This window comes from Magnolia sinica, chromosome 7, assembly GCF_029962835.1.
Source record: "Magnolia sinica isolate HGM2019 chromosome 7, MsV1, whole genome shotgun sequence".
Classification (NCBI taxonomy): domain Eukaryota; kingdom Viridiplantae; phylum Streptophyta; class Magnoliopsida; order Magnoliales; family Magnoliaceae; genus Magnolia; species Magnolia sinica.
In genome coordinates this window covers 913,377-932,921 of record NC_080579.1, presented here as the reverse complement: position 1 = coordinate 932,921, position 19,545 = coordinate 913,377, and the positions used below count along the sequence as shown (strand labels likewise).

The 19,545-nt window shown below is 39.5% G+C and overlaps 2 protein-coding genes across 2 annotated transcripts; both read left to right on the top strand.

Annotated features, from left to right (window-relative positions):
* Nucleotides 1-4,298: 4,298 nt before the first annotated feature.
* Nucleotides 4,299-7,740, top strand: LOC131250766 (anaphase-promoting complex subunit 11-like; the record flags this gene model as incomplete). The annotated part of the gene is made up of 2 exons (XM_058251056.1): nucleotides 4,299-4,461; nucleotides 7,382-7,740. Coding segments are annotated over 2 exons (279 nt in total), but the record flags the coding sequence as incomplete, so codon positions are not given.
* Nucleotides 7,741-11,646: 3,906 nt separating this feature from the next.
* Nucleotides 11,647-19,253, top strand: LOC131250765 (mitochondrial fission 1 protein A). The gene is made up of 5 exons (XM_058251055.1): nucleotides 11,647-11,852; nucleotides 15,789-15,927; nucleotides 16,175-16,296; nucleotides 18,697-18,760; nucleotides 18,975-19,253. The coding sequence occupies exons 1-5, from the start codon at nucleotides 11,760-11,762 to the stop codon at nucleotides 19,058-19,060; spliced, it is 504 nt and encodes a 167-aa protein (XP_058107038.1). The 5' UTR covers nucleotides 11,647-11,759; the 3' UTR covers nucleotides 19,061-19,253.
* The last annotated feature ends 292 nt before the right edge of the window (nucleotides 19,254-19,545 follow it).

Below are 19,545 nucleotides of genomic sequence, written 5' to 3'. Positions count from 1 at the left end.
TTTTCTAGGGTTTCAGTTCTTCCTTGCTGATTGTGTGGTACTTTTCTTATCTTTTCTTTGTATTGTTTTGTTTGTCTGTTGATGAATTTCTTATCTAAGCTCTCTTTACGGAAATTTGATGAAATGCGGGCCCACCAGACACGTGTATGGGGACCGGGGCTGTTGTCTCGGTGGGCTGATCCTAAGCATTCAATCGGTGTGGATTTTGCCTTTTGACGGTCAAGCCACTTTATGTTAATGGTCCATTTGCAGCCCTCTGATCAAATGGCTGCCGTAGTATAATCCTCCTGATTTCTGGGCCATGTCCAATCACAGTGATCAGCGGTCCTGATTACCGTCCAATCGGCATTTCATGGAAATCCAATAAGCGCAAACAGCATATTAGCATTCCTCTTCTTCTTCTTTTCTTTAAAGAAAAAAAAAATTCAAAGTTTTCAAAGCCATTAATATTCCGTGTGTATGTATTATGTTTGGGAGCTGATCCAGTGACTTTTGAGGCATGGGATGGTATCCGTGATGTCATTGCTGGAAGCGGATCAGTTGGTGACTCCAACACCACCACCACCGATATCCTGGGTGACTGGACTCTGTGGGGCCCACCATGATGTATGTGTTTTATCCACTACGTCCATCCCTTTTTCCAGCTCATTTTAGGGCATGAGCCCAAAATTGAAGCATATCCAAAGCTCAAGTGGACCACACCACAGGAAACGGTGGGGATAATAACACCCACCACCGTTGAAACCTTCCTAGGGCCCACTGTGATGTGTATTTTCCATCCAACCTGTTCACCTGTTCATAAGGTCACACAAATATCAGCTTCATCCAAAACTTCTGTACATCCCAAGTTTTCAATGGTAGGTGTTCAATCCCCACTGTTTCCTGTGGTGTGGTCTACTTGAGCTTTGGATATGCTTCAATTTTGGGCTCATGCCCTAAAATGATATGGCAAAATGGATGGATGTTGCGGGTAAAACACATACATCATGGTGGGGCCCACAAAGTCTGGTCACCAGGGATGTTGGTGGTGTCAGGGTTATGACCCAATCCACTTCTGTCATCGCTGCACTTGTGGTGTACATAGACAAGATCCGAACTGTTCATTCAGCAGGTTCAATTGTGAATGGGCCCCAAACCAAAATTCACATAGTTTCGGCGATTCTATTCCTAACCCTTGATAGTGTACTAACTGACAGTAAAACACAAAACCAGCAACAGTTCACATTCAATGAGTTCAAGTTCCATTTATCAGGTGGTTAGGATAGTGTGATCGGTTTTGTTTAGTGACCCATTGATATGGAGCCCATGAGGCACATGATTCAGCTCATCATACAGATGCCATGGTACATGATATGCAAGCATCTACATTCAATGCCTCAATAGGCATTCAATCTCCTCTTTATGCATGTGTGTATGTATGGACATGAGGTAGCTATTGTAAACATGCGCTCTTGGTTTTTGTGCAGGTAGGAGAATGAAGGTTAAAATACTCCGTATCCTTATTATTGAATTGTGATACTTTTGAATTTCTAAGGCCATGTTTGGATGCACTATTGGATCGAATCACAGTTGTATAAACAACATGAATATGAACAAATTGTAAATTTGTAATTAACTTACCACTCATATTGAGGGATTGGGCTCTAATGCAATTGTTTTAATAATATATAGCCCATAACCAAACATGTGTGGTGATTGTTTAAGCAATCTTGGGAATTATAAATGTCAAAGACACTTATTTCAGCGAAACCAAACAGGTCCTTGGCACTCATATTGAGGGATTTGGGCTCCAATGCAATTGTAGTACTTTCAAGTTGGACTCGAAATGAATGTGACTGCAATTTGAGGGCAACTTCCTTGTTATGAATGCTAGGAAATGTCATTACAAATTACAATTTGGTCATTTCTCTCGATTGAACTGAATGTTCATTTTCAATTCAGTTGTGCATCCAAACGCATCCTAAATGTTTGAGGTCATGTTAGTTTCGGTACAACTGAATATAAACTGTGGACCTGTTTTAGTTACATGGTGTCATGTACTTGAGTACAGTTTAGAACTCAGCCATTTTGTGTTCCTTTTTGTTGTTATGATTTAGAAATCCAAGGCTATTTTCCATTTCATGATTTCTCTTAACCATCCATGCTATGGATACTGTGTGGGCATTGAACAGAGTATGTACTCCCTCTCTCACAATCTCTATATTAAAGAATTATTTACATTTTATTTACTTTAGAAATGCAACAAATTTCAATGCTAAAACCCAATGTGCATTATGTGTACAATGCTAGCATCTCATCAAGGGGCATTTCCTAAGCCTTTGTGGACCATATGCCGGTTTTGTTTGAGATGGGGTGAATCTTCTTGAGGTCTTTGTCCATTCAGATTTAAGAAGTAATGGGTGGATGCCCCAGGGTTGATCAAAATGATAGAAGAATGGTGGAAGGAGTCTCATGTAGGTGGGTGGGTTTGCTTTTAGATTGATGATTGAAGAATCTCCCAGCCATCAAGAGGAAGCTTACAGAATGGATTAAAGAGAATTTTGGTGTTATGTGAGGATTTCAAAGAGCAAATTGAACATCTTAATGGTTTTTAATCTGCACTTAATGGTTTATAGTGGAAAAAACTATAACTTGATTGGAAATTCTGTTAATCTGCACTTCATGGTTTATAGTGAAAAAAATAGAAATTCATTGGAAATTCTTCTCCACAATCCACTGTTCATGGATTTTATACTTTTTGTGGCATATAATGTGAAGATTGAAGGTTCGATTGATACTTTTGATCATCGTTAAACACACCCCCCCCCCCCCCCCCGGCGGCGAATCAGATCCTTAAAGAGACCAGTTAGGTTAGTAAAAAAGAAAAAGAAAGAGTGGTTAGGGAGAATGCTTCCCAGGTTTGGAACAATATTGCTAAGATTGGTGAGGTTCAAATCAGTATAGGGCACTTGCTTCCACAAATGGTGAGGTTTTTGACCGGCAAGGGGGGTGTGGACTGGGTACCAATTCTAAAAGACTTTTGGATTGGGAAGAAACCTCTAGCAATCAAATTTCCGAGGCGTTTCAGCATGAAAGCTAAGCATGATGCATGTCTCATGGAGTTCTATGAAATTTTGAGAGCAAAGATGGCATGGAAAATCCTTTAAAAAAAATAATAATAATAAAAGATGGCATGGAAACCAACAAAAAGTTGGTGTTGAATCCTGTCTTTTCTAGAAATGTTAAAGCAAAGGAGTTGAGAGGAACTTGTAAGTCTCAAGGAAAAGTAGTCTTAAAATGAGGTGCACATTTAAACAAGTGGAGTGGACACTAGGATGAGTAATGATCCTAATGGTAGCATCTCTTCTTTCTTTCATTTATGGATGTCATCTGGTGAATCACTTGTGCCTCTGTATGGGGTAAATTGGTGCCTCTTAGGGTCAAGGCCTTTGCTTGGACTGCAACAGCTGATAAATCCTTATGCTTGTCATCTCCAACATCAGGAATACTGGCTTCCAAGCATTTGCTTCATGTGCAATTCTGAAGAGGAATATCCATCTCCTCTTCATCCACTTCAATGGAGCGAGGATGATTTGGAGATTCTTCCTGCACAAATTTGGAGTTTCTTGGAGCTTCCAAAAGACTTCTAGGGAAGTGATAGGTTGGGGTGGAGGCCCTTCTAGAAAGGAAGATTTTTTTTTTAATTTTAATTTTAATTTTTTTATTTTTAAAGGATACTCGCTATTGCCCTATGTTGGGAGATTTGCAAGGAAAGAAATAGTACCACTTTTTACAATGTTGAATTGTCTGCTCATAAAGTTGAGGAAGAGTCTATAGCGCCGTTATAAAATGGGCCTCTTAGGTCGGAATTTTAGGGGCTCACAATTTTGGATCTTTGTTCCCATTGGGAGATGGTGATCAACTCACATACAAGTTAAGATGAAGCTTTCTGTGAGTGGCATTTGGAAACTCCACTATGGCAGGTCTTCCCTTGGAAACCTGGTTGGTGTGGAATTGGAGTGGTCATTAAGAGAAGGCTTGAGAATTTTCTGCAATAGGTGATTCTATGAATGGCATCTCTTGGGCTTCCAATCATCATTCCATGTACTGGAATTTTTCTTCTTCTTAGTCTAAACATTTTGTTTACTTATGAGTAGAGAGGAGACTTATCGATGCGCTGGCTAAGGAGGGGGCAAATCACAACTCCCTTTATGTTGGAACTTTTCTTTTTTAATAAATTTGCAATTGCCTGTCTCTCTGTCTCTCAATGATATGATTTCTTATCATTGAGTTGATTTTCTTTTTGTTGTCATTGATAAAGGCAATTTTTTATATTTTATTTTGTTTTCCCTCTAAACTACAGATGGCATGCTGTAGCTTCCTGGACATGGGATGCACAAGACGAAACATGTGGGATTTGTAGAATGGCATTTGATGGTTGCTGTCCTGATTGCAAATTTCCAGGCGATGATTGTCCACTAAGTAAGTTTTTCAGCTCTTGCTTTCCAATATGGGCTTCATCTTCTTTTTTTTTTTCCAAGTTTTTTGTCGAAACAAAAATCATCATCGTGGTCGTCATTGTTGTCATCTAAGCCTTATTCCAATTAATTGAGGTTGGCCACATGAATCCTGTTCCTTTGGATTCATGATGAAAGTTATGTCAAAACCAAAATGCCCCCTTTAAATTGCGATAAATAGTTCTTGCTATTCTGCAGAATGCTCTTGAATACTTGGGATCTTTCATGTTCAGAGGTTGCAGTCAAAAGTTTAGAAGGCACTCTATATAGAATTAACTGAAGAATCAGGGCCCGTTTGGATATAACCCTGAATTGCAATTGGTATGGCTATTTGGGCAGACAATATGATCGGTGTTTGGGGTAGCAAGTAAAGCAGAACTTGCGTAGTGCAGCTTACATCTACCCACTACTTCAACCTGAAATCACCACTGAGATAAGAACATGGCTTACTCTCACTTGTGACTTGGATGTATTGCATAGCATCTTTCCTGGAAGTGGCAACAACTGATTGGACCTAAACTATTGCTTTTGTTCCATCTGGGAAAAATCATGTGGTACGTTATGATAAAAGGCGTGAAACTTTGTGTTCCATTTGTAGGCATATTCCTATTTTGTAGGGCACTAAACAGTCTAATGGTGTGTCTTTTGGCCTTGGAAGTTGACGTAATCACAGGCAATGTTTTAAATATCAATGATAATAAATCCCACAATATATCTTATATCCCACCTTTACGATACGAAATGCATAGGTAGTGCCGATATATCCCACATGTTCAATCCGGTGAGCATTTTCAATTTCTGATCATATATTTTTTTTGGTTGAAATTATATTAAATCAGTGTCAAATGGTTATAAATCCATTAGTTCTTCATGTTTTGCATGAAAAATCATTGAGTTGGAGCTTTGATTTCGATATCTATTGGTTCTTCATGTTTCTATATATATATTTTTTTTTTCCAAAATTTTCCTTCAACCAGCTATCAATTGAGACTAATTTTGAAGTATTTAGGAGTATTTGATGAAATGATCATCACATACACTCTAATTTCGAAATTTGATTGTAGGTGTCCGATTTGGGGAAAATTCAAAATTTTCCCAATTTCTTCTAAATTGCTTGCAATGTTGTACTCCAAACATGAAATCAAGCAAGCGTATAAAGGTTGATCCACTGATTTGTTAAGTCCTTGTCAATTTTCGAAAAATAAAAATAATTTTTAATTATTAAAATATTAATTTTTTTTTCAAATTTTTCCTTCAACCAATTGTCAATTGAAACTAATTTCGAAGTATGTAGGAGTGTTTGATGAAGATCATCACATACACTCTAAATGTTATGCATTCAATTTAAATATAGTTACATTAGTTCAGTCAGACAACACATAGCTTAGGACCCTATACAAGGAAACTTATTATGTGCACTTCTTTTTTGAGATGTTATGATTTAAAAGTGTGTAAGGTCTTTTTTAACAATCCCTGAAGTTTCATTGAAAAATTCATCCATTTTCCCAATGTTTCTCCATGTTTTCCAAAAAGTGCGATAAATTACCCGATACAAACTATATATATCCCTTGCGATAACTGATATGTATCTGTATTCCAAGGATGCAATACGTAACACGATACCGATATTTCGAACACTACTCACAGGAAGTTTTCAGCAGAGAGGGTCATACTAGCTCAATCCATGACCCACATTGCATTTTTACTAGTCTTTGTTTTTCTTTTGATCATTGAGTTTTGGCTATTCGGGGTCCACAATGATTATAAAGCAACTTTTTAAGAAAAAAAACCTTTGACAATATATTCATAGAACTAGAGAGCCTTACACAAAAGACCTTACAAAACAATAGGTGTGGACCTCAAACATAGTGACCCTCTCATCATTCAGATAACAGGCCACCCTTTAAAATATATCTCTAATGCTCTAAAAACAAAAATAAAAACTTCAGGCTCAGAACCTATCAAGAGAGAAGCAAAAAGCTTTGGTTCAGAAAGAAATCTATCCTCAGATAGGCTACAGACTTCTCCAATTCCCCCATAAATCTGCCTTTTATATTCCACAAAACTCCAGTTTTGTAAGTGCCCACCCAATAATCATGTGGATGATCCCTCTCTTGATAGCTTTTGACATCGAAATTTTATCTTCAAAGATTCTCTCATCTCTCTCCAACCACAGGCCCCATGAAATCCCAAAATGCACATTTTTCCAAATAGATTTCTTCCGGTCCTTGGACGGTCCTCCGGACCATTCCGCTACTTCATTGTCATGTTACAAGTGAGTTGTTGAAAGACCATGTGACATCCAAATGGGATAGGAAGAAAGCCCAGTAGCTGGAACCATAGTTCCAAAACTCACTGGCTCGACTCAAAACTCGGCCGAATCAACTTGACTAGTTGAGATTCTCGGAACCAAGATTGACTCATCCCTGACTTGCTGTGAGTTGAGTTGACTCGCTAACTCGGTTGACTTGACACGACTCAGGATTACTCGGCCCGAGTCACTGCCTTGTCATTGTGGTTTTAATAAAAGAAAAAAGAAAAAGTGAGAATCGAACTAATGACCCTACAAAACGAAATAATGCTCTGAATCTTGCTACTGAACAATTCACTGTTTTTCTTATTTTCTAATACTTGTATCGAACTACTTTAAATACTTTCTGTGCTTTTTAATATGTTTTGTTCATAATAATTAACTATCAAGTTGAATTGGGTCGAGTCATTGGGCCATCCTGACCTGGATGAACATGGAGTCGAGTTGAGTTTTTAAACTATGGTTGTGATTAGCGAAGTAGAATGATGGACCAAAATAGTAGTAAACTAATCTCTGTGGCTTGCATAGTTTTTCTTCTTCTTCTTCTTTTTAATATCATCTTTCTGTTTTACAGTTTGGGGCGCATGTAACCACGCGTTCCATCTTCACTGCATCTTGAAATGGGTGAACTCACAGACCCCTCAAGCACATTGCCCCATGTGCCGTAGGGATTGGCAATTTAAAGGATGATTGGTAAACCTTCACCATTCGTGGCGTTCTTTTTCTACCCCATCAGATGTGTTGCAAGCCGCTAAGTTCAAGCTTTTTTATGGTTGACGAGCAATGGAATCCTAACTTGGCGTACAAGGTAATCTGTTTCTTTTAGTTCGTTTGTGAAATCAAGTAGCTTCCTTTTGTAGAATCAGTCGAATTCAAACATGACTTGATTTTGTTCGTCAAGGGTTGAAATGACAGTTATATCATTTTCATGCATTTGCTGATTAGGAGTACAGTGCTTGCTCCAAAAGGCTGTTCAGGTTTTCACTATGTACAAGTGGGGCCCATGGTTTAGTGATCCAAAGTGTTGATATTATGGTAGTCACTATGGATGACCCTTTCACCAATAATACCCCAGCATGGAAGAATCCTTACCCTATTTAGTGGCCAACAAATCGACGGTTAATAAAGAAAATACTAGTAAGTTTCAAATTCAGCTACAAAAAGGACCAAATATCATACATCTAGGACATTTTTTCACATAGGGAAGATTTTTTTGATGCTAGAGTTTGTTGTTTGTGACTGTTATATGTTCATTCCTAGATATTTGTAGGCTACCGATCAGGTTTTTGGTTTTTACAAGTGAGGCCCATGGTTCAGTGACTGAACTGTAGATATTGTGGATGCCGTAAACCTCCTAGATGGAAAGAAAATCCTAACCATTGAATAGGTGGTGAAGAGATTACCAGTTAAGAAGAAAATACTACAATGATTGGCATTCAACGATGAAAAGGCCAAATCTTCTGTAGTTGGGATCTTGAAACTGGGGGACTTTTGTTGCATGGGCCACCAACACTGAAGCACATCATATCAATGGTTTGGATCATGGAACCATGGGCACCACTTGAATAAACTGAAAGCCCAAACACATGGTACAAAGTTCATAGATTTTGGCAATGGTGCTCTTAAATAGGAGATTCAGGTAGTGTGGCTACTGATGCCATGAGAGCTTGAAGTTACTGTAATACCTGCACAGCATCAAGCCCTTTGGACGGAAGAGAAGTAGAGATTGATGGTGGTTCATGTTGCCCATGTGGGTGCAGTTGAACACAGTCGTACACATGACACATTGGATGCATGCATAGGGAATCACTAACACCAAAATAGGAATGAGGTTTCCTCACCTAGAGCTGTACAAGAACCGAGTTAGCTTGATTAACTCGCTTGACCGGACTCAGAAAAGCTCGACTTGACAAACTGAGTTCGAGCTGAGTTGAGCTGATTTTGATTTTTTGAGCTCGAAAAAATTTTGAGCCCAGTCCGAGTTAGACCGAGCTTGACTCGACTCAGATCAGGTTCAGTTTATATATATATATATATATATATATATATATATATATATATATATATATATATATAAAACCCTAAAACCTAAACTCGAACTCAGGTCGTAGGCTCGAACTCGAACTTGGCTCAAGCTGTTGACCAAGTCAAGCTGAGCTGGCCATTCAGGCTCAAGGACCGAGCTGAGTTGAGTTCAAGCTGCGGTAGCCTTCTAGCCAAGCTGGGCCAAGCTTGACTCAGTTCAACTCATGTATAACTATATCCTCACCTATATTTCACTCTGTTTTTTCAAGAGGCATGGTATTCTTGCTCTATTCCACCTTTTTGGCCATACGCTATCATCGATAAGCCAAGAGTGAATAAGGCTGACTGTGGAGCCCACCTTGATGTATGTATTCTATATCTACGTCGTCCATCTGTTTTGCCAAATCATTATAGGGCATGAGCCCAAAAATTAAGTAGATCGAAATCTAAGGTGGGCCATACCATAGGAAATAATAGTGATTGAACGCTCCACCATTAAAAACTTCCTAAGGCCCATGGTAATGTTTCCATGATGTTTAGTTGCTTCGAGTTGAGCTGATTTTTTGAGCTCGAAAATGAGTTCGAGTTGGCCCCAGCTTGACTCAACTCGGATCGAATCCAGCTCGAATCGAACTTGGATCGAACCAGTTCGGTGATTCGGTTACTTTGATATAGTGTTTGACGAAATGACTCAACGAAGCGTGGCTGGTGGCAAGGAAGGTATGTTCATGAAATAAATACCCCTTTTTTTTTATGTTGCTTAGAAGGTGTTTGATCAAATACCTTGAAAACCATTGCTGCTATTTTTCATACAGTGGGATTTTGAAGGTGCAGTCCAGGTGTTTGTGGAAATGCTGCACAGGAGAACTCAGCTCAATCTTGGCTCGATCTGGTCCGAGCTGCTAACCGAACCGAGCTGAGCTGGCCAGTCAGGCTCGAGGACCGAGCCAAGCTGAGTTCAAGCTGAGGTCAGCTAGTGGCCGAGCCAAGTCGAGCTGAGGCCAGCTCGACTCGATGTACACCCCTAGCCGCACCTAATCCGCTCCCAAATGGGCCACCATTTTGGCCAAATACAGTTAGAAATGGGTAGTGACTTTTAAAGGTTTTCCTGCTGAATGCGTCATTTCACCATCTCTGATAGCATACGGCCCACCAATGAAATCTTCTCCGTCATTTCACCATCTGGGTGGGTGAGATGACCTGCTCACCCCTCAATCCGCTTCCCCAAAATTACAGGGTCTGTGCAGGATTCCACCCGTGTAGGGATTATGGTTCATTCCTCCAGATTACAGACCACTGATCTAATGAGCCCCAAGAGTCATTTGAGAACATTTAGAGATATGCTTCATCTAAATTCAGCCCCACAATGTGGATGGTCTGGATGAGCTTCCCTGTGTGAAGGATGAATAACCACCGTTCTAAAAATAGTCGTGAAGGATATGAGAAGTCTAGCCGGTGTGAAGAGATTGGAGTAGATGCCTTATTTTAAAAATAAGTCTGGTCTACTAACCGGATGGGCCACACTTGGATTTTGAATGTGGATGGTCTCCCAATTTATATTAACCGTCCAGGTATGGCTCACTAAAATATCAGACTGCTCTATTTTAAAAATAGTATGCATGCGGTGGGTCTTGTAAACTGATTGAATCTTACACGCCCTGGTTAAGATGGGTGAGTGCCAGGAAGGGATTTTTACATAATACTACCAAATTTATGTAGTATTTACATCCCAGTAACTATTTAAATAGAGGATCTCAAGTTCAACTAGCTGACCTATAAGTTGTGGTCCACCCAATGGATGCTTCTAACCTTTCAAGTATGCTTGAAATCCAATCCGTCCAATAGGTTGGTCCTATCACAAGGATCACATTGTGCAAAAGTGTCAGTTATATCCATCCACCAAGTGGATCACACGTATAGTTTTCTATTTATCAATGACTGGTTATTGTTTTCTATGGTGTGGCCTACCTGATGAGTAGATAGGGCTGATTTTTGTAGTAGGTTATCATTGCAGTTGAGCCAATCTGTTCGATGGTTTGGATGTCACATGCACTTAATAGGTTGGAAGTTATCCACCGGGTGTGGTCCAACTTAAGTTGATTAGTGGATGGTGAAAAGTCAACTTAAGAAGCTAGGTGAGGCCCACTGTGATGTTTGCTAGAAATCTACTCCGATCATCTGTTTTGTCACCTCATTTTAGGCCATAAGACCAAAAATAAATGGAGGTAATTTCAAAACTCTAAGTGGGCCACAGTACAAGAAACGGTGAGGATGGAAATGCCTACTGCTGTAACCTTTTTGGGGTCCACCTTATTGTTTATGTGCCATCCAAACTATGGGTCACACGTGTACACACATACCAATTACCATCGACCATTTCTGGGCCAGGCATGTCTTCGGTGGGCCCCACCCCCGCACATGTGCGGCAGCGTGTGTGCCACGTGTAGCCGCTTCGTTCTCTGGTCGCGCGATTCGCTCGGTCTTTCTCTTATTATTATTATTTTTTTATTAATCTGCTAAGGGACGGGGATTAGATACTGACACGGTCAGTAGCCACATCGCTACTGAAGTGACGTCACCAAGCTCAGTGAAACCATGATGCGTGTGTTGTATCCATACCGTCCATCCATTTGGAGAGATCGTTTTATGGCTTGAGAAAATGAATGAGATAGATCTAAAGTTCAAGTGGACCCCACCATAGAAAACAGTGGGGTCCACCAAAGAATGAGATCGTCTTTTTTCTTCTTTTTTTTCCTGCTGATAAGAGCGTGACGTTCCGTACCGTAACGGCTAAGCCATTTGTCTCACCTCACCATTTTCCCCCTTCCAGAGTAAGAGACTTCCAGAGAGAGAGAGAGAGAGAGAGGGAGAGATCTCAAAACCCTTCGATTGGTGCGGCAGCAGGAATCCATCCGACCGTTGAATCAATGGATGCAAAGATCGGGAAGTTCTTCGAGTCAGTGGGCTCCTTCTTCAGCAGTGGAGATAACATCCCCTGGTGCGATCGCGACATCATCGCTGTAAATACTCTCTCTCTCTCTCTCTCTCTCTCTCTCTCTCTCTCTCTCTCTCTCTCTCTCTCTCTCTCTCTCTCTCCATCTCATATTTTGGAATTATTGATTTCTCAGGCATCATTTTCATCTTCCTCTCATCCAGTCATGCAACTGATCACCTACAATCCCCCTCACATGACCATTGTTTACGACGGTGGGCCCCACCATGATGATCACCTACCTCAATAATCAGGTCCGTCTGCTCCTCGGATGGGGCCTCACCATTCGAATCGATGGACAACCGACGGCCTGACTCAGTATATAGGTGGTGTGTGCCACCTAGTGATTGAATCGTCCTGATTTGGGATGAGGGTGTCTTCATGGTGGGGCCCACAAGTTTTGTTGCTGTTGGCTGTGGTTGGTTCTCTTTGTTAGGGTTTCAGGAACTCAAAATGTCACCATCTCTCACCCTATCATTTTCTGTGTGGAGAATTTGTTCTCTGCAAAGGGAAAAATTAGGTTTTAATTATTTGTAGAGATGGAGGTTCTGACAATGGCATTGCATCTTCGTAACAGCTGCAACCAGTTGCATGAGAAGTTCTCATGCTGACCTAGCCCAGTGTGCCATTGTGATATGTTTGTTGGGCATCTGACTGCCCGCAATCTGAAGATGACCTTGGATGGAACTTGGAAGTCAGGTTGGTCGACTTGCACGAAAACGATGGTCAGTTTAAATAAGACCCGCCAACGGTTTGACTTTACATACACATGTTGCGTGGCCTTTGGATGCCTGTAAATGGAGCTAACTGTAAATGGTTTACTGGTAAATGGTTTACAGTCTGTGTTTGGATGCTGAAAAATGCCTGTAAATCATTTACTGCTTTCAGCCCCATTAGATTTCCCAGCAAAAAACTGTGATTTCATTTATGGGCTCTCCATTTACAGCCTAACGGCTATGTTTTGAAAGATTGGCTTTCCATTTACTGGACTTGAACAATTTACAGGCTATCCAAACAATCATTTACAGTTTACAGCCAAACAGGACATGCTGTAAAGGGTTTACACCTGGAAACCATGGGTGTCTACCATTTACCACTTAAACCATTTACAGCCATCCAAACGGCCCATTAATGGACTGGCTTTTTTTTCATGTTATCTTCATGGTTGGCCCACCTTATGCATGGCTCAGGTGTTGCATGCACATGATATTTTTGCACAGGATCTGGGTTGCATGTTAGCTTTTCATACAACCAGTTGTAGGTGACTGTTCCTCTTTTTGTGAGCTTGTGATGCGTTAAAGCAGCCATTGTAGCCATCGTGAGGTCATGAAATATTGGAAACAACATGAAACCAGAAGAAATTCCTGTGACGACAGCTCTTACGTCTGTTATAATCAGCTCATAATGTCACTGTTCAAAAAAAAAAAAAAACAGCTTTGAATGGCTCTCATAAACAACTGTTGCATTTAACCATTTTTACTTATCATCATTTTTAATTGTCCTTGCACAACCTGCCATTAATCTGGCAACCACTTTAACCGTTGATGCACAAAAGCGGTGCGTGTCGTATCCTTCAGAAGGTAAATATGCAGTAGTGGTTGTATGGATGGTTGTTATAGCAGGCCTGTACTGTTTCAGTGCAGCTATCAGTATTCGACTTCTTAATGATACTTCTCGTAACAATCATGTTAAAGTACTCTTCAAAATGGTTCAAGTATTGCAATTCACTGTAAAAGCGAACACTAACAGTTCTAGAGTTCAAAAGCTGTGGAGGACATGAGATCCCTAATCATATTATTCGAGTACTCAGTACTTGACGCTGGTACTTAGTTTTTTGAACGATCCAACTATGTAACAATCACCATCACTGTCATCATTATAATAGCCTTGTCCCATCTATTTCGCGTCAGCCTACGGAACTTGTCTCATTCAAAATGTGAATTCGCAAGATTGCTTTGCAAAGTTTCAGCAGCCAGCTGCATATGTCATCAACCTCTTCCTTTAACTGAGCTTGTGATCAGTTGACATATTGCTAATAAGATGCCTGGCCCAAAATCAGGCCAGTTCACTCATCAAGTGGGCCATGTATTTGAGAAAAATGGGCTACAAAACTAAAATGGACAGCTAGTCGTAATCAGCTATGCTTGTTGTATGTTTGTGGCCCACCTGGTAAGTGAATGATTCTTATGTTTGGGTTACAAGGCTCACAACATGATCAATACTCTGGATCTCACAGACATTTCATGTTGGTGTGTGTTCCATGACTCATCTCTTCAATCCATTCTTTCACTGATCGCTGTAGCCTTTGTCACCCTTCTCATTCTGTTGTAATTTTGGTGTACATTTCTTTGGATAGACAGCTTTCTTTCTCATCTTTTTAATATCTACAACCTCTTTGTGGCACTATGGTCATTTTTATTTTAGCTGGATGCCATGGAAGATATAAGACCTAGTATGGGAGTGAGTCATGCAGCAGGATCTTTAGTTGCATGATCCTTCTAAGTTCTAAACTTAGTGCCGCACCCCCTTCAAATCACACTTTGCACTTGCAGTCCCGCTCCAACCTGGCTTTTAATACTTTCTAACATTTCGAAATAGATGCTTCCCTGCTCCCATATCTGAATTGGTTGCCGCTTCACTTCATGCTTTGTGAAACTATAGGTAGTATGATGGGTTCAATCGAGGAAATGACTTGCTTTTCTTTCTTTTCATTCGGTTTCACAGATGTGTGTGATGTTTGATACAGTATTTTAAAATTAGTGGGTGTTGAACAGTTATCTTCTCCATTTTGTTATAAGCATTGTAGACCTTTGACTTGTCCAGCCCAGCTTATGAATCTAATATTTTGTATTTTGCATTTTCTGCTTAATGCATGTATTCCTTTTTTATTTTCTCATTATGTTGACGTAGAGCTGTGTCACTATTATATTTCTCATATGTCAGTTTATCATGTAAGTTTTTGCAAGATATACACAGAAGCATACAAAAAGTTAGGAATTATTCTAAAAATGTCCTGACACAAACTAACCCAAAATGCAATTACTGCCCATGCTTATGATTATTTATTCTGTGTAGCCAATGATTTATGTATTGTTATCACACTATGTATCACACCCATTGGATACAGAATCACTGGGAAATATTGAGAAATATTGCATATATTGCAGAGTCTGAGGGAAACATTGGGGAAACTTTGGGAAAATGGTAGAATTTTTAAGTGAAACTTCAGAAGATGGTAAAAGACATGATTGAGAACTTGAAACATTACAGGAGAAAAAACTATGTACAATAGTTTTCCATTGTTTAGGAGGCACTAAATTCTTCTGTCGGACAAAATTATGCTCTGAAATCCCTCTCCGGTCGCTATTTCTCCACCAAATTTGTATTTTGATGCAAAACAACTAAAATGGGGTTACCCACGCGGGGTTTGGGCATATGACAAGCGTCGTGGGTGTACTCCCCGCAGACGAGAGTTTGATTCCCCTCCCCGGGAGTACCCGATGCACGTGGTCTGCGGGCAACTGCGTGCATCCGTCGGGAATAGTCTCGCCTCAAAATGGGGCAGGGACACCCTAACATCATTAAAAAAAAAAAAAAAAAAAAACACTAATAGGGGTTGTTAAAGCACAAGTACAAAGAGAATCCCAAAAAAAGGGCAAGAAGTATTTCTTTTATATAGTTTTCTGATTTTTACTGGTTTCAGCAGAAATATTGCAAATATTGCCCAAATACGATGATATGTCAGCAGTATATCGCAAATATCATGATATATTGACATGTATCAACAATATTTATCATTACATGGAAACTTTGTGAATACTTTGAGATTTCATATAGCCCATGGGTGAGACCAATAATATTGGCTGATATTTTGGCTGATGCCATTGATATATTGATCATTTTGTGTTGCTATTACTTATCTATTTCAAGTTTGAAATAATTTAAGCTCTACATGTTTCGGTAGGGTTGTGAGAGAGAAATTGCAGAGGGTGGAAGTGATGTCTCTGAAGAAGTTAAGAATGAAAGCATCATGAGGTTATCTTGGGCTCTTGTTCATTCAAGACAGCCTGAAGATGTGCAGCGCGGGATAGCTATGCTCGAAGGTAGATCAAATACTTGGCCGGACTTGGCTCCAATTTCAAGTTTCCTGATATTTTCTTGCCTTTTTGTACATCATGTTCTGACTTGCATTTACGTTCTTGAGCTTCTGATGTCAAAGAACTTGTACTTTCTTGTTTCTTTTCTTCTTCTTCTTCTCCTTCTTCTTCTTTTTTTCCTTTTTTTAATCCCCTTGTGGCCGTAGTATGCCCCTGTTAATCTTGTTAAAATGGAGCAACTTCGTTTTGGCAGCTACTTTGGACAGTTCGAGCAGCCCACTGCAGAAGAGAGAGAAGTTTTATCTTCTGGCAGTTGGACACTACAGAAGCGGAGACTATTCAAGGGCCAGGCAACTAGTGGAGCGTAGTTTGGAGGTTTGCTTTTTAACTGTTTTTTTATCATTGTGCCTTTGCTCCTAACAAAATTATGATCCATTTACCTTTAATTTGTATCCCGATTACGGTTTAGTTTCTGGTTAGGTTAAGGACCAAAACGTGGATGCAGAAAAAGTAATAAGGATTTCTGAGGAAATGGAAAATTGCAGATTCCAACGGCATTCCCATTGTTCATTTGCAGTGACGTTTTCCATAAAAATTAGTTTTCACTCAATTGCTTTTGATTTTTTAGTTTTTGCTTGAACCAGAGATTAGCTTGTTGTCCAAAACCAGTAGCTCCCAATACGGCATAAATATAGCAACTGCAGCAACTACATTCTGCTGTTGCTGCTTCTCAAAGCACACTACTGCAGCAACTCTGGGTGGGGCTGCCTCTCCCTTGATGTACCTGTCCGAGGCCATTTACAACCATGTCACAGATGCAGCAAATGAAATTGCTTTCATTGATGTATTCAATGTGGTAACACCAGCACCATAAAAGCTTTAGTCGGAAAATAAGAAGAAGCTATGTTTTCCTTAAGGGGTCTTGGATGCCCGTAAATGGGCCAAGTTGTAAATGATTTACAGGTAAATAATTTACGCTGTGTTTGGATGGCTTTTTTTGCCTGTAAATTATTTACAGCATCTACCCCCATCTCATATACAGGCAAAAAGTTTGGATTTCATTTACAGGCTCTCCATGGAAAGATTGGCTCTCCATTACAGGACTTACAACTTAACAGGCTATCCAAAATTCCAAACACAGACAATCATTTACCTGTAAATAATTTACAGCTTAAAGCCAAACAGGTCAGGCTGTAAATGATTTAAAACTTGAAACCATTTACAGGCATCCAAACGACCCACTACCCTGCACCCAAAAAACAGAAAGAAAGAAAGAAATGACACAACAATGTTGTCATATTCAATTGCATAAGCGATTATGCACATAATCGCATACCATCGCTCAGATTGCTTATGCCATGGTCACATATGCTATGGCATACTAAAGTATGCCATAACATAATGGCCTACAGTCAAGTTTCTTGTAGATTGTAAATTTGTAATAAGTTGTAGGTTGTAACTTGTATTTTGTGCATCAACTCATCAAGATTCAAGTTATTAATACAATTTCTATATTTGTGGTTTTTAATAATTAATTCTTTCTTAGTGTTACTTGTTAATTATTTTTTTTAAAAAAAAAATTTTGTTATATATAATATAATATAACTCAACATATAGATGGCCTTATAGTCGAACCACAATGTAATAGGCAAATAAACCCAATCCAATCACTTGTAGTAACTATGCATAGTTTTTCTTAATTTTTTAGATTTTTTTTCTTCTTTTTCAAAAAAAAAACCATTTTTTCTGATTTTTTAATTTTTCAAAAAAAAAAAAAAATCACCTTGGGTGATCACTTATGCGATGGCATAAGCAATCAGCCCAGACTGATGGTTTATGCGATTTTATGTGATTTGACAACATTATGACACAACAATATTCCCTACCTTTTTCTAGTGTTGGTAAGCAAGTTGAGGATATGAGAGGACGGTGGTAATCCAAGAAAGAACACACACACATCCTCTTAGTTTGAGTGAGAAAATCAGAAACTAAAGGTGCTTAATCTTGAAAAAGAAGATGGACCTAAAGGTCTTGCCTTTCTCTGTGCATTGAAGCGCTAAATAGCATAACGCATGCATGGCAAACACAGAGCAACCCGGTGGGTGCTAGTGTGCCTTTACTTAAGGCGTATGGTGGGAACAATTTGGGGAATAATTGACACATGATGGACACACCCATTTATCCTTTGACAAGGAATGTTGCACATCTACTGCCAGCCAACTATTTGGGTTCAGCTACATGAATCCTCTTCCTCCATTCCACTCTACCGGAAACATATATATATATATATATATATATATATATATATATATATATATGAAAAATATTCACGGAAGCCAAAAATAAAAAAAAATTACTTTGGCCCTTGTGTTCTCTCAGCCGCTAATTTTAGCTGCTGCTTTTACTAATGAACTATGCTATAGAGTAAAATAGTCAGCGAAAAACGTCAGTGATGAAAATGCAATATTTGCAAATGTCTCTTTCAAAAGCATGTAGGTGATTTGGTGAAAACACGTTTCTTGCACAAGTTTTCAGCATTATATGTTAAAACAAATTGGTTTAGCTTAGTTTCACAAGAAGTTCAACTTTAAAGAGAAGTATCGATCTATATCTGCTTGTCAGAAGCAGCTCACAGATGCCACATGTATAAGCATGTTTCTTTCTTTTGCCCCGGAAATTTATAAGAAATGCAACTCTTACTCTTGAACATTTAATTTTAAATTTTTTGCCAACATTATACAGCCTCATTTACCTTTAATACCTTGGTTTTTTCAGATTGCGCCAGACTGGAGGCAGGCCATGAGTCTCAAGAAGGTGATTGAAGATAAAATTGCTAAAGGTATAGAGCCATATTTTGAACCTTCAGTGAGCCATGTCATTCATGTCTTTGGTTAGTTTGGAATGGATTTTGCAGGTATAGCAAGGCTGTGTAGTGAAAGTTTTGATTTTTTTGCTTAGTCTGGCCCAGCCTGTCATGAAATGCGTCCCTTTGTGTTTTATCAATCGGTCTTTAGTAGTTATACTTGTGGATGCTAACGTCATATCAAAATCAGATGGTGTGATCGGCATCGGCATTGCTGCAACTGCTGTGGGGCTTCTGGCTGGTGGGATCGCTGCAGCATTGGCTCGTAAGAAATGAATGAACTCCTTTTGTGCATAATTACGTGAATACTAGAACGGCCTTCCCTTTTTTCTTTAGATTACAGACATCCCTCTAATGCCATAATGCAGGAGCTTTCGGCTTGTTTTGCTTTGGTCTTCTTTTACCCTTGTTCTTAAAGGCACTTAATAATGTGGAAATTAATATCAAGAAAGATCTGGCTACATTTTGACGGTTGGTTTGTTTTGTTTGTGAATAGATTGATAGACATCCTTTTGAAGTTTGTTGGGCTGTCTTGAATGGATGAAACAAGAGGTTGGAATGTTCTCTGGGGCAATGAGCTTAGGCAACTCATTTGCATGGTGTACTGAAATGAGTTTTACAAGGCACACGGACCATCCAATTGATGAATGTGGACCATCCATTTGGTCCAACCCCTGTTTGTTACCTAATCTGTACATGTGGGGCCCATGGTTTATCGAAGCCATTGATCTGATGACCCGCAGCATGGTTAACTCTTTAAC